At 31.4% G+C, this 12,887-nt stretch overlaps 1 protein-coding gene across 1 annotated transcript; it reads left to right on the top strand.

Moving 5' to 3' along the window:
* The first annotated feature begins 5,513 nt into the window (after positions 1-5,513).
* On the top strand, positions 5,514-10,110 carry LOC106762445 (stromal cell-derived factor 2-like protein). The gene is made up of 6 exons (XM_014646363.2): positions 5,514-5,929; positions 6,067-6,213; positions 6,546-6,686; positions 9,101-9,150; positions 9,230-9,359; positions 9,721-10,110. The coding sequence occupies exons 1-6, from the start codon at positions 5,813-5,815 to the stop codon at positions 9,802-9,804; spliced, it is 669 nt and encodes a 222-aa protein (XP_014501849.1). The 5' UTR covers positions 5,514-5,812; the 3' UTR covers positions 9,805-10,110.
* The last annotated feature ends 2,777 nt before the right edge of the window (positions 10,111-12,887 follow it).

The raw sequence follows: 12,887 nt of genomic DNA, 5'->3' as shown, positions 1-12,887 counted from the left end.
ATATATGAAGTGTTTTGTTTATTTGTAAATTTTGAATTTATTTTTTATAAAACACAACTTCTCATTAAAATTATGTTAAGTGATGTTATTTTCAACAGTGTTAAACATTCAGTTATGTCAAATAATTTAATATTATATATATATATATATATATTGTTAAAATATGTTTACTGCACAATATGTTTAAGAATCGGTATTTATTCAATTGAACTTTTTAATTTAGAATACCTTTACCATTTAAAAAAGAAAACACAATAGGGGACAAAAATATGATACCTAATTTAGACAAAATTCTTATAAACCAAATCTTCTTTGCTTTGAACTTGTACAGAGTATATATTAAATAAGTATTCTTATGTTGTGGTTCAATTGGCTCTAATGTTAATCGAATCAGTATGACAATTATATACGATTAACTAATTTAATGATGTGTATAATAAATATAGTAAAATATTGTAAGTATTTTTATTAAGTACGTATTTTTTATTTTCTTGTGTACAGAGGTTTTTTCTTTTCGATAACTATCTTTTATTCAGGATGATGTTCAAAAACTTTTGTCCTCCTTGGTCAAAGGTGTGTTGTTTTCTAAAGTTGGATGTTGATTTCTATTAACTTTCTCACACCACTTGTATTAACGGTGTTGACTCATTAACCCAGTGATAAAGAATGACATGCCCCTGGACTAAGTGACACAACTTTTGATTTTGAACTTGCAATTATTGTTGTTAAGTCTATAACTCATGGTAATGTTGTGTGTAATTTTTTTAAATGAGCTACCAATTCTCCTCTAAACTGTTGTTATATCCCTACAATGGTTATCAGGAGGTTTTCCTCATTTTTGCTTGTGGCACCTTGTACATGGGTTTTGATGGTTTTAATCGTTTGTTGATCCATACCTAACATATAAGAGTTAAAAGATTTGTTTTGGTCATGCCTCAACACCATCCACTTGTGAACAGGGGAAATGATGTTACTATTTTACGTGGATCTCATACTTAAACCTAATACTTACTAGGTCATTTTGGACATGACAATAAGAATATTTTTGTAGGCTACGAAGGTAAATAATGTTCTTACGAAATTTGGTTGAGTAATCATTTAGGTGGGTTTACCTTATTGTTGATATTAATTGAGTATTGAATAGCCACAAGTGTAAAACCCGAAAATTTATACAATTTTAGGTATAAATTAATTATTGAGACATTGTTCATTAATAAGTTATTTTTCACAAGTGAGTTGATTAGCAAGAGGTTGTTGTGGGATATATGAGTTTTACATGGCGTGAAATAGTATTTACAAAATTAAAAATGAAAATAAGTGTAATGTGTAAAATAAGGATAACTTAAAGGGGTATTAATTGATAGGAAAACGATATGTTAACACCCTTTTGTTGACACTATTTTAACAACGCGAGATGGCGTGTGTCAGTTGGTCGTTGATTTGAAGAATGAAAAAAGTTTTTTAAATTAAGTGAAGGGCATATTTGGAAAGGGAAGAAATAGAAATTTCGTTTGGCGCCCTCTTTCATTCACACTTTCTCACGGTTTCCTCTCATTTGTGTCGTTCTCCCATCAAGCGCTTTCGTTGTCGCACATCATCGTTGTCGCTGTGGTAGTCGTTTTGGTTCAGTCATCATCGTTGTCGTTGTAGCATTGGGTTTCTGTGAGTTGTGCGTTGGGTTTATGTTCATTGTGAGGTGTGTTTCGTCCAAGCCCTATTCCATTACTGTAATCGGAGTTGAATCCCTGTTGCAGTGCTGGATGAATATGACTTTGTGAACCATTGTTAAGATTTGTTACATGTTCTTATGTATTTTAAATTACAATGTAACTTGTACAAATAATATATGTATAACATGACATTGTTCATGACTTGTTGATGTCCTGATATATATATATATATATATAAGATTACATTGTTGATTATAAGTTCATTTCCAATGTCTTTTTGGTTACACAGTGGGTCTAAAAGCGCCATATTAATAATTGGTTTAATTAAAAGCAAAGTTTTTAAAGTTGGATGAAGTCCTCAGAGTTTTACAGTAGAGAAGTGAGTGGTAATCGTTTACCAAAGACTGGTAAACGATTACGCGAATCAAAACCAGGATTTGGACACAAACCACAACTGCAGGAGTCCCAATTTCAAACGCAGAGGACCATGGTCATTCTCTGNAATGGTTTTATGTTTTTAAAATGCTTTTTAATTGAAACCATAAGGGAAATGTGTTAATAGTGTGGGAGGTGGTGTTTGGACACCCCAAGAGGGAGGAAATGATCCATGGATGTGATTGCATGTAGTTGGATGAAGTCCACAGACTTTTGCAGCAAACAAGTGACTGGTAATCGTTTACCAGAGGTTGGTAAACGATTACGCGAATCAAAACCAGGATTTGGACACAAACCACAACTGCAGGAGTCCCAATTTCAAACGNAGAGGACCANGGTCATTCTCTGNAATGGTTTTATGTTTTTAAAATGNTTTTTANTNNAAACCNTAAGGGAAATGTGTTAATAGTGTGGGAGGTGGTGTTTGGACACCCCAAGAGGGAGGAAATGATCCATGGATGTGATTGCATGTAGTTGGATGAAGTATACACCACTGAAAGACACCCAAACAGTTCCTTTTCTGATATACATTCAACATTTTACACATTGGTCCACTGTGAACAAACCAAGGGTTCCATGTGATGAACTTTGTGTCCAAATCACGATTTCAGTTCGCGTAATCGTTTACCACACACTTGTAAACGATTACAACAACTTTGTCAAGAACTAAACTAACTTTTATTCATCACAATGTAGACTGGTAAACGATTACCACAGACTTGGTCAAACAATTCAATGCAAACTTTATTCATTCACAACATCAATTGGAATTCAGCTGCTGAGTAATAATAGCTTAATGAAGGCAACTTTCATTTTTATAAAATTCAACATCATACAAACCAAATTACATAACAGATGTCCAGGTTACAATAACTCTATACTACAATGTCTTATGAAAGGTATACAAATTTCAGTCATATTTTATTCTAAGCAATCCTACGTAAGGAGTCCTAAGCACTCTACTCTTGTAATGCCTTCGTGACCCCATCCTCACATATGTCTTCACTGGAGGAGGATCGGTGGACATGCCTCCCGGGGAAATGCCTCCTTGGTAGATGCCTCCCGGGGACATGGACGGTTCTTCACGTGGCACACTATGTTCACCATCCTCTCGTCGAACTTTCTTAAATGCCACCTCTTCCTCCAACACATGAACCCTCATTTTAAGTTCTGCAGGTAGACTTTCCTGGTGGTGTATAGTTTGCATAAAACTCTCTCTGCGTTTTCTCTTAAGTAGCTTCTTTGTTGATGGCTTGTCATCTTTAATTTTTTGTCTAAGTTCATCATTAAGATCATTCTCATCCTTCATTGTACCAACATGAACATCAACATCGACATCATCAATAACCTGAAATTCAACAATCCAAATCACTACAACACCCAAACTCAAAAAACGCTAAACACCAAAACCAACCAAGGATGAACGCGCTTACCCTGCTCGAAGAACTGGCCATTTCGCAAATGAACACACCAACAACCAAGATAACCAATGACAGCGGAACCCACACCGTAACCGAAGGCCGATAAGCCAACACGAAGGACAATCCACGGTCCGATGGCAAAACCGAAGCCAATGAAGATATCTGAACGAAGAAACCCAACCAAACAAACGTTGCGGAATGGAGGAAATTGAAGAAACCCAAATTCAAATTTGGCGGAACAGAGAAAGAAAGTGTTAAATTCAAATGAAAAATGGGGAAGGGCAAATTTGGAAGACAAATTTTCAGATCTCTGCACAATGAATGACGTCACATTTATGGTTTTTTGTTAAAAAAATTTCCGCCCAATGAAAAGTCACCACGTGACGTTGTTAAATGAGTGTCAAAAAAAGGGTGTTAAAATATCGGCATCCTAATTGATAATATTATTAGCGAATTGAGTTTGTCCCAATGATAATGGATGGTGTTCATGTTGAGTGTTGGAGGAGTAGAATTTAAACTACGTTGAAGCCAAAATGTATCATTTTAGTTTTATTTGCTTCCAATTGATTTTAGTTTTTTTTTTTAAATTATTCTTTTGGGTCGAAAAATCGCAAGAAAGGAATAGAAACCCATTATTTCTTCAACCTTTGACACACGTGAATGGTGTTACTTGTTTACCATTGTATTTTGTAATTGTGGTTTCCAGATACAATAGTCTATATGTGTGTTTATATATACAAAAGTATATATGTTACATGTATTATCGAGGATCGACAATGAGTTTGTGATGATGTAAATATGTATTTGCATATTTTTGTATGCGTCAATTCCTACTAGTAAATATCAAATGTTTTCTTAAAAAAATTATTTGAAATTTTAGAAAATATTAAATACGTATTATATAGATTTACACTTTTGTACTAATTATTATTATCCATAATGAGCTCAGACGACTTAATGAACTCAAAAGCTCAATGTGTTTCACACTTTTTTATTGGATGGGTTGACACTGTTTCTCTTGCATTGCTATCATTGTTTATTTTTTGGGTTAAACTTGTTTGTAGTCTATATACTTAAATGAAATATTAAAATTTATCATTGTTCAAAATTTTAATATAATTTAACTCTTAAGCTTTAAAATTAAATGATACAATTTTTTAATCTAATTATGTGAATTTTTCTTAATAGAGATTAGTATTTGAACAATTTATATCATTTGACACGTACAAACTCAAATGTGAATATTGAATATATTTTAACAAAAAAAAGTAACATTGTTCGGTTAAAAAACCTATATTAATTTATTTTTAAATTTTGAAGATAAAAATATATCAATTTTTAAAACAAACAAAATACATTTTACATTATAAACCGAAAACGTATTTAACTTTTACTTTTACTTTTCAAAGTTTTTATACGTAGATATCAAACAGCACGATAAAAAAGACATTTAATTTTTAAAAATATATAAATATTTTAAACTCTCAACATAATATTTTTTTTATTGAAAACTTAATTGAAAATATTAAAACTTACAATATACAGAACCCATATTTCTTTTAAAGTATTATTCAACATTATTATTTGGGGAACAATGTAATTATTGAACTACAAAAATACGTTATAAACATTTTACATTCCATTTTTTTTAGATGTACAAAGTGTAAAAAATAAAAATTCCAAATATAATTTGAGACATATACTATTTTTTAAAAACTAAGTTATGTTTCTCTCATGATAAAAACTCGTAACAACAACAACTAAAAGAAAAAAAGAAAAAGGAGGTAGCTTAAGAAAAAACAGGTGCGAAGAGCAACAATAACATGAAACAGCCCACATACTACCTGGGCGTATGGGATTAGAGAATTTGAACCAGTAGTAGGCTTCCACGTCATGCAAGAATACACGTGTTAAATTTATATTGGTCGAGAGATCGTAGAGTAACGTGTCTCCGAGACTCCAGCGTGGAACAAAGTAAACTAGCGTGTCGTTCCCGGTCCGCGTTGGGACCTTGCAGAGGCCATTTACAAAGCAAAGCAAATTTGGTTGATTTGGCAGGGACGTGAATGTGCTCTTCCCCTCTCTTTCGATCTGGATAGTAAATCGGGTCGAACCGTGGCTTCCTCAGGGTCGCAGAACCTCTCTCGAAGAAAGGCTTCTTCTTCGTCACCGTCTCAGCAACAAACTTCCGGGCCGACCCGGATCGTTTACCGGGAGTCGCGGAGCACCTCGGAATCTGATTTCCCGATCTGGGCACAGAACTGGTTCATCGCATTGCTCTTTGTCATGGCTCTCGGATTCTTTGCCCTCGCTCTCTTCCTTTTCATCACTCTCGACTCTGACGTTGTTCCTTCTTCCGCTGCCTCCGCCTCTGCCTCCGCTGCTTCCTCCGAAGGCGTCGAGGTTTCACTTTCTCTTTTCCTTTTCCGTTTCGTCGCTGGCGATATCTAATGTTTTATTTTCCGATGCAAATTTTCGATATGTAACAATAAATGTTGATTGATAAATACTTTCTCGCTGATTGATCTTTAATTGTGCAGGTTCAGATTACATATGGTACGGTGCTGAAGCTTATGCACGAGAAGACCAAATTTCGGTTGCATTCTCATGACGTGCCCTACGGTTCTGGCAGTGGACAACAATCGGTCACTGGTTTCCCTAATGTGGACGATTCCAATAGTTACTGGGTAGCTTTTTTATCCATATTGTTTCTTCTTACATGAATTGAGTTCTGTAAATAAATAAAAAACAACCTTATGTTTTTGTAACGACTTCAGTGCCACGATTGCTACATTACCTTGGAGATTTGAGTTTTTGTTGTGACTTTTAATATTTAGGTTAGGAATTATCCTACATGTGACTTTAACAAGTAACCATTAGTGGTAAACGGTTTTTTTATTGTGTGATAATTTATGATTAGATGACAGTGTAGATCCGTGTTTTATAATTAAATTTCTTAAAATTTGCTCTGTAGCCTTTGGTTTTTGTATTCACTTTAGATATGTGCATTGTCTTGTAGATTGTTAGACCTCAGCCAGGAACTAATGCTAAACAAGGTGATTCCATTAAAAGTGGTACCATCATTAGATTGCAGCACATGAGGACAAGGAAGTGGCTGCACAGCCATTTGCATGCATCCCCGATATCAGGCAATCTCGAGGTAAGTGCATCTTTCTCTAGTTGTTGCCTACCAGCATATGCTTTATGATTTGTTGATGATTGCTGTAACTATGTTAATGTTGTAATGTAAGCTACATTTGCTATTTTCTATGTATGATTGATTACAAAGACTTGCTACGAGTATCTAGCGTGGCACCTTCTTTTGCACTTGTTTGTAGTGTTTTAGTTAGATCTTAGATTGGAGTTTTCTTCTCCAAATATTGTTTTATATCTGCTTCAACTCGCAACTCGCTAGGTAATAAGGCCCTCGTGTTAGATTTTGATTCATACCGATTAATAATAATCATAAGCAATAAACCCAATCAGTTTCCGATTAAAACTGATTTAGTTCTACATGTGGATATAATCAATGGAGGAGACTTATAAAGTCTAACACATTTGTAATATATATATATATATATATATATATATATATATATATATATATATATATATATATATATATATATATATATATATATATATATATGACAAATCATTAAATGTGTTAGGGCTGTTATATTTTGTTAGCCTTTATAAGGTGATCTAATTAAAAAAATATGACTAAGGGTATATATGTCATGAAAAGTATATTGTGTAGAGATCAGCAATAATTTTAATTTGTTAAAAGGGTCAAATTATAATTATTGAAACTAAAGAAAATGTTACAAAAAGGGTCATGGTCCGCATCTGTGAGCACATTGTATCATTCCAGTTTCTTTCTCTTTGTCCCCATCATCAGAAGAGAAATTACAAAAGAAACTAAAGGTACTCTAAAGAGGAAAGACGAGAGACCAATTCAGATTACTTATTAATTATTTCCAATGTCTAATCCTTTACTGTTATAAATGATATTGGGAACTGCCCTCATAATTGGGTTTATTGCTTATAATTATTATTAATCTGTATGAATTATAAATCTATCATAGCCGTTCTCAATATCCCTTATAATAGTAGAGTGGAAGTGTACCTGAAGGATTAGACATTGAAAATAATTAATAAGTAACTTGAATTGGTCTATGATATTTCCTATATAGAACACTTTTAGTTTCCTTTGTAATTTCTCTTCTAGGGGCAAAGAAAAAGAAACTGGAATGATACAATGTGCTCACACATGGGTACCATGACTCTTTTTGTAACTTTTTTTTAGTTTCAATAATTATAATTTGGTCTCTTCAACAAATTAAAATTATTGCTAATCTCTACATTATACATGACATATATACTTTAGCCATATTTTCTTAGTTAGATCACTATAAAATTGGCTAACAAAATATAATGGTCCTAACATATTTAATGACTTGTTATATATATATATATATATGAATGACCCAAAATTCCTAACACTTCGTCCACACAAAAGGCTTTCAATGACCACTTTAGGATATTTAAGGATTTTTCTGTATTACAATTTACACATTTACTGTTAATGTACACAGTCAACGGCTTCCTTGTCCTCCCCCATCACTATCTGTAAATCAAACTCCAATATATTAGAAATAATCCTCTCGCTAAATCAAACTTGAATTTTTCATGTTTTTTCCCAAAATCAATTGGTCCAGTCCCTGGATCTTTATGGTCACGTCTGCACTATGTATCTTCCTAGCGGATTCCTTTTCATCTTTAATTTTAATGTTATTTTCCCCATGGCTTTCAGTGAACCCATCTCTTTTCATTTTAATGTTCATCTTTTATTCGAGAAGTCTCATCTGCGGTGCATTCATTTTTAATATTCTTTGAGCTGTTCGACTTTATTTCCGAACATGCCTGAATAACACGGCTAGAATTTGGTTAAATAGTTATCTGAATATGTCTGCGCTTGAGGAACTAATGTTAGACTGATTTATTGTGAAAGACATTGTGTTGGATTTTATGAATCTTTTGCCCCATAATCAATCTATCATTTCTTCTATTCTCTCTAATTTGGTACCTTGTATTTAGTACCATTCGAATGATTCACATAACATAAAGAACGATTGCGTGTAAAGATTCTCTTCACATTTCCGCTTTAATTCATTTTGATTTCGGTCTCAACTGGTATAATATCTCTCCAAATTTGTCTTTTGTATTGAGCTACCAAAGTTAAATTGAAGTAACTTACTATAACTCCCTGATGTAACTGTTATTTCCTTTTGTAAAATAAAAAAACTGATATTAATTATCCCAAATTGTTCAATTAATCTACCCATTTATATAGTTGACCCTATCTACAGGGATAAGTTCTGGTACTATAAATCTACACTCAATTAACTACTATTATAAGCTATCTCATTGTACCTCTGTTTCTCCTTCCTCTTTTACCTACTTTGCATTCAAATGAACTTCTAATGAAAGTTAAGATTTTGATTCAAATATAATCTATTTTGGACTCTTTCTGTTATGGAACATCTGGCTTTAACTTCGAATTGAAAATAGGTGAGTTGTTTTGGGGGAGAAAATGAATCTGACACTGGGGACTATTGGAGGTGAGTCCTTTCTTTCCTCAATGGATATTTAGATCTCAATATTCTGGAAGGTGCTTTATATAGGTTTCGTTGTCTTTAGGCTATTAATAGAGGGAAGTGGGAAGACTTGGAAGCAGGATCAGAAGATTCGCCTTCAACATATTGACACCGGAGGCTATCTACATAGTCACGATAAGAAATACAGCCGCATTGCTGGGGGACAGCAGGAGGTGAGAAATCGCCTGCAACATGAAAATCTTATATTCTCCTTTCAACAGTATTTTATATAGAACTACAGATGTGCCAGCTATATTTTTAGATGCTCACTGCTTTTAGCATGTTTTTCATTTGGATACCGAGTTTCATATTTTAATTTTGCTTGCATCAACAAAATCAGTAAAAGTGTTTTTGCAGATGACTTTAGCACTTAGCTAGTTTTCAGGTTTGCTTTGTGTTTAGATAGTACAGTGGGTAATGGATTGTGATGGTTCTTCGTAAATGTGATCAAATTTCATAGTGATCCCATTTTCTTTTATAAGTAACCACTTGGAATTATATTAACATTTTTGTGATTTATCACACTCTTATCAGGTTTGTGGTGTTCGTGAAAAGCGTGCTGACAATGTCTGGTTGGCGGCCGAAGGTGTCTACCTTCCTGTCACTGAAAGCAAATGAGTTGATTGGTATGAAGACCTTTATGTACACGGCTGGCACTGATTCTGAAGTCTGATAGCATATGCAGAGATATACGGGAGTATTTAGGATGAGATAATGGTAGTAATATTTTTCATAGGTACACTTTACTATGTAGAAAGTCATGCCCCTTTCTCCTCTCAAGAACCACTTGATGTGTTCGACGTATGGTTAAAGCAGTATGCTAATTGGTAATTTTCTGTTAGGACTATGAAGGACAAAGTGTGGCAATGAATCTCTTTTTCAATCAGACTTATTAATTATACGATGCGTTTTCCTTTTTGATAATGTTAAGAAAGATCCAAATGCTAGAAATACAATGTTTGAATTATTAATGAAGGCACATTTTCCTGAAAAGAAAAGAAAAAGGTTCGATTGTAATTTTGATCTGTGTAAGATCATGTGCAATTTTGGATCCTCTAGATTCTTTTCAGCCGTTTTGCTAACAAGAGGTGCAATCGGCCAAAACAATATTCAATTAAAGGAATGATAAGCTGGAATAGCAATCGGGATTGTTTAGTGTTAATTTTTTTTAATATAGATAAATTTGACTGTTCTGTTAATTTTTCCCATCTGAACTCTTCAATTTTATTCTTGTGCAAAATATTTAGAAGTTTATGATAGATTTGACATATAAACAGGTTTTAAATTTATAGATTAACTCGTGAAAATGGGGAAAATGATTATTTTATTGTGATATGATATATTTTTTTGTTGGTGAGTTCTGGTTTTATGAAGATTTAAATTAATTTAATAGTTTAATCTGTATAAATTTCACACTAAGAGATAAAATGTAGAAAAATCAGTAAAACACTTTATTTCTCACTCTGACACTAAGAGATAAAATGTAGATTAAATCCCACACTAATCTTCATAAATTTTATTTTTAAATTCATTTTCATTTATTTAAAATCTATTCAAATAAATAACAAAAAGAACTTCTTTCAAATTCTTTCAAATCCATTCAATCACTCTCTTCTAAATTCATTCAAGTGAACAACACATTAATTACAAGACATTTTTAAATATTAAGTTTTATAATAATCATTTTAGAAGACATTTTTAACAAAAAAAAAAAAAAAATCCCTTTCCTAATTTTATTTGGCTAAAGTATAAATTATAATGGATCAGGTATGTAGTGTTTATTCTTTATTCGTGCCGTCTAAGATAATTTGTTTCATCATTTGTCCAGTTACCCATTAGAATGAAAAAATATTCATTTTTTTTTATATTCGTGTGTGTGTCTATATCTATCTATATATATATATATATATATATATATATATATATATATATATATTATATAAAATTATTAAAAAGTTCATTAAAATATAAAATTAAATAAAAATAATAATTTTTAATTACTATTCAAATCAAATTATTCATTAAAATATTAATATAACATAAATTTGAATGAGTTGGACTAAGATATGAATTTTAAAAAATTAACTTCAATTTAATCACTTGATTTAATAATTAATATTTTTTTACTAATAATTTGAATTTGATAATTAATGTTTTTTTCATTAATAAATTTAATTTGATCTTTTAATATATATATATATATATATATATTAAAAATAAAATTTAACAAAAATATTAAAAAATAATTATAAGCCGATAATAGAGAGCTATAGGTCAAAAAATACCACAATACTTATACACTCATCTCATCAATAAAGAGATGATTAAATAATGTATCCATTATTTATAAAAATATCCATTAAAAATATATATTTAGATATGTTACGGATTGTGTGGATACGGATTTTTTAAGAGAAAATCTTAATAAAGTATCCTATGGTCAGTTTGGGTTCGGTCATCGTGCATCTGTCTTGTAGAAAAGAAATTCAATTTCTAGTCTGTCAAAAACATGTGATTCATACCTCTTCACTTCAAATGTATATCTTTTAAGAAAAACTAATCTCTCATAAAAATAAGATGTAAATCAAATTAGGATAATGATATTTAGACAACATTTTTTTTACAACATTTGACTATTGATTAAGTGTTAATCTGTGATTGGTCAAAAATTATTCTACAATCAATAATAATAATCATAAACATTATTGTGGAGTAATTTTTGACCAATCACAGATTGACACGTAATCAATGTTCAAATTTGTCAAAAAAATGTTGTCTAAATATCATTATCCATCAAATTATATATTCATTTTTTTTTTTACTTTGCAAAATAAAATACATTTTATGATATGAAAATGTATATTCATGAAAAGATGCATGAAGAGTCAATATCTTATATAGACAGTGTTTGTTTTTTTGCTAGCTCTGCATGACTACTACACATTAATGAAAGACTATAAAACCATGTGAAACAATGTTTGAGCAGTATTATTGCATCAGCTTTCATTTTCTTACAATTTCATTACAAACTTTAATTGTTCTCTCATTTGCTTCTACAATATCGATGTTTCATTATTATTATTTTTCCCAAATAAAGGTGAAAACAGCTCATATAGAAGTGTACAATCATGGTTATCCATTTCCAGTATAAAAGCAATTAAAGAAGAATAAAAAAAAAAGTAGAAGTTCCACTACAGAACTTGTGCATTGTATATGATAAAGTAATGCATGTGCATGTGGTCACGTAGTATATGTAGCAAGTACAAACGGAACTCCATAGGGTAATACTTTTTATGCCTTTTCTTATTACTTTTCAATCCACATGCCCATATTTTCACACAATAATGAACATTTTTAATAAGAAAAAAGTTCTTTTAACAATAATTTTTAACAATTTTTTGATAACGTATACGTGACAGTTTATGATTGGTCTGTTTTAAATATTATTTTAAACATAAATTTAAATAGATTAATAAAATGATGACACATGTCCCGTTATAAAAAAAGTTGTCAAGAGATGTTGTTAAAATATCATCATCCTTTTAATAATATTTGTGATCATGAATAAGAGGTAAGGAGGAGAGAAGATTGATTTATAATGAAGTGAAATGTAAGATAAATTTTAACATAATTTTGAAGCTCAAAGCAATGGTTTATTCAATTCTAGTTCGATGTTATCACTTTATTGATATTGAAAGTAA

Source organism: Vigna radiata, chromosome 5 (assembly GCF_000741045.1).
Source record: "Vigna radiata var. radiata cultivar VC1973A chromosome 5, Vradiata_ver6, whole genome shotgun sequence".
Taxonomy (NCBI): domain Eukaryota; kingdom Viridiplantae; phylum Streptophyta; class Magnoliopsida; order Fabales; family Fabaceae; genus Vigna; species Vigna radiata.
The sequence above is the reverse complement of the archived record's forward strand: the minus strand, read 5'-3'. Positions and strand labels throughout refer to the sequence as shown.

Excerpts from the sequence above, each read along its gene's own strand:
- LOC106762445 (XM_014646363.2), top strand. The coding sequence starts at position 5,813 with ATGGCTCTCGGATTCTTTGCCCTCGCTCTCTTCCTTTTCATCACTCTC. Across the intron at positions 5,930-6,066 it reads CTTCCTCCGAAGGCGTCGAG|GTTCAGATTACATATGGTAC; the intron begins GTTTCACTTTCT and ends TTAATTGTGCAG. Across the intron at positions 9,360-9,720 it reads TTGCTGGGGGACAGCAGGAG|GTTTGTGGTGTTCGTGAAAA; the intron begins GTGAGAAATCGC and ends CACTCTTATCAG.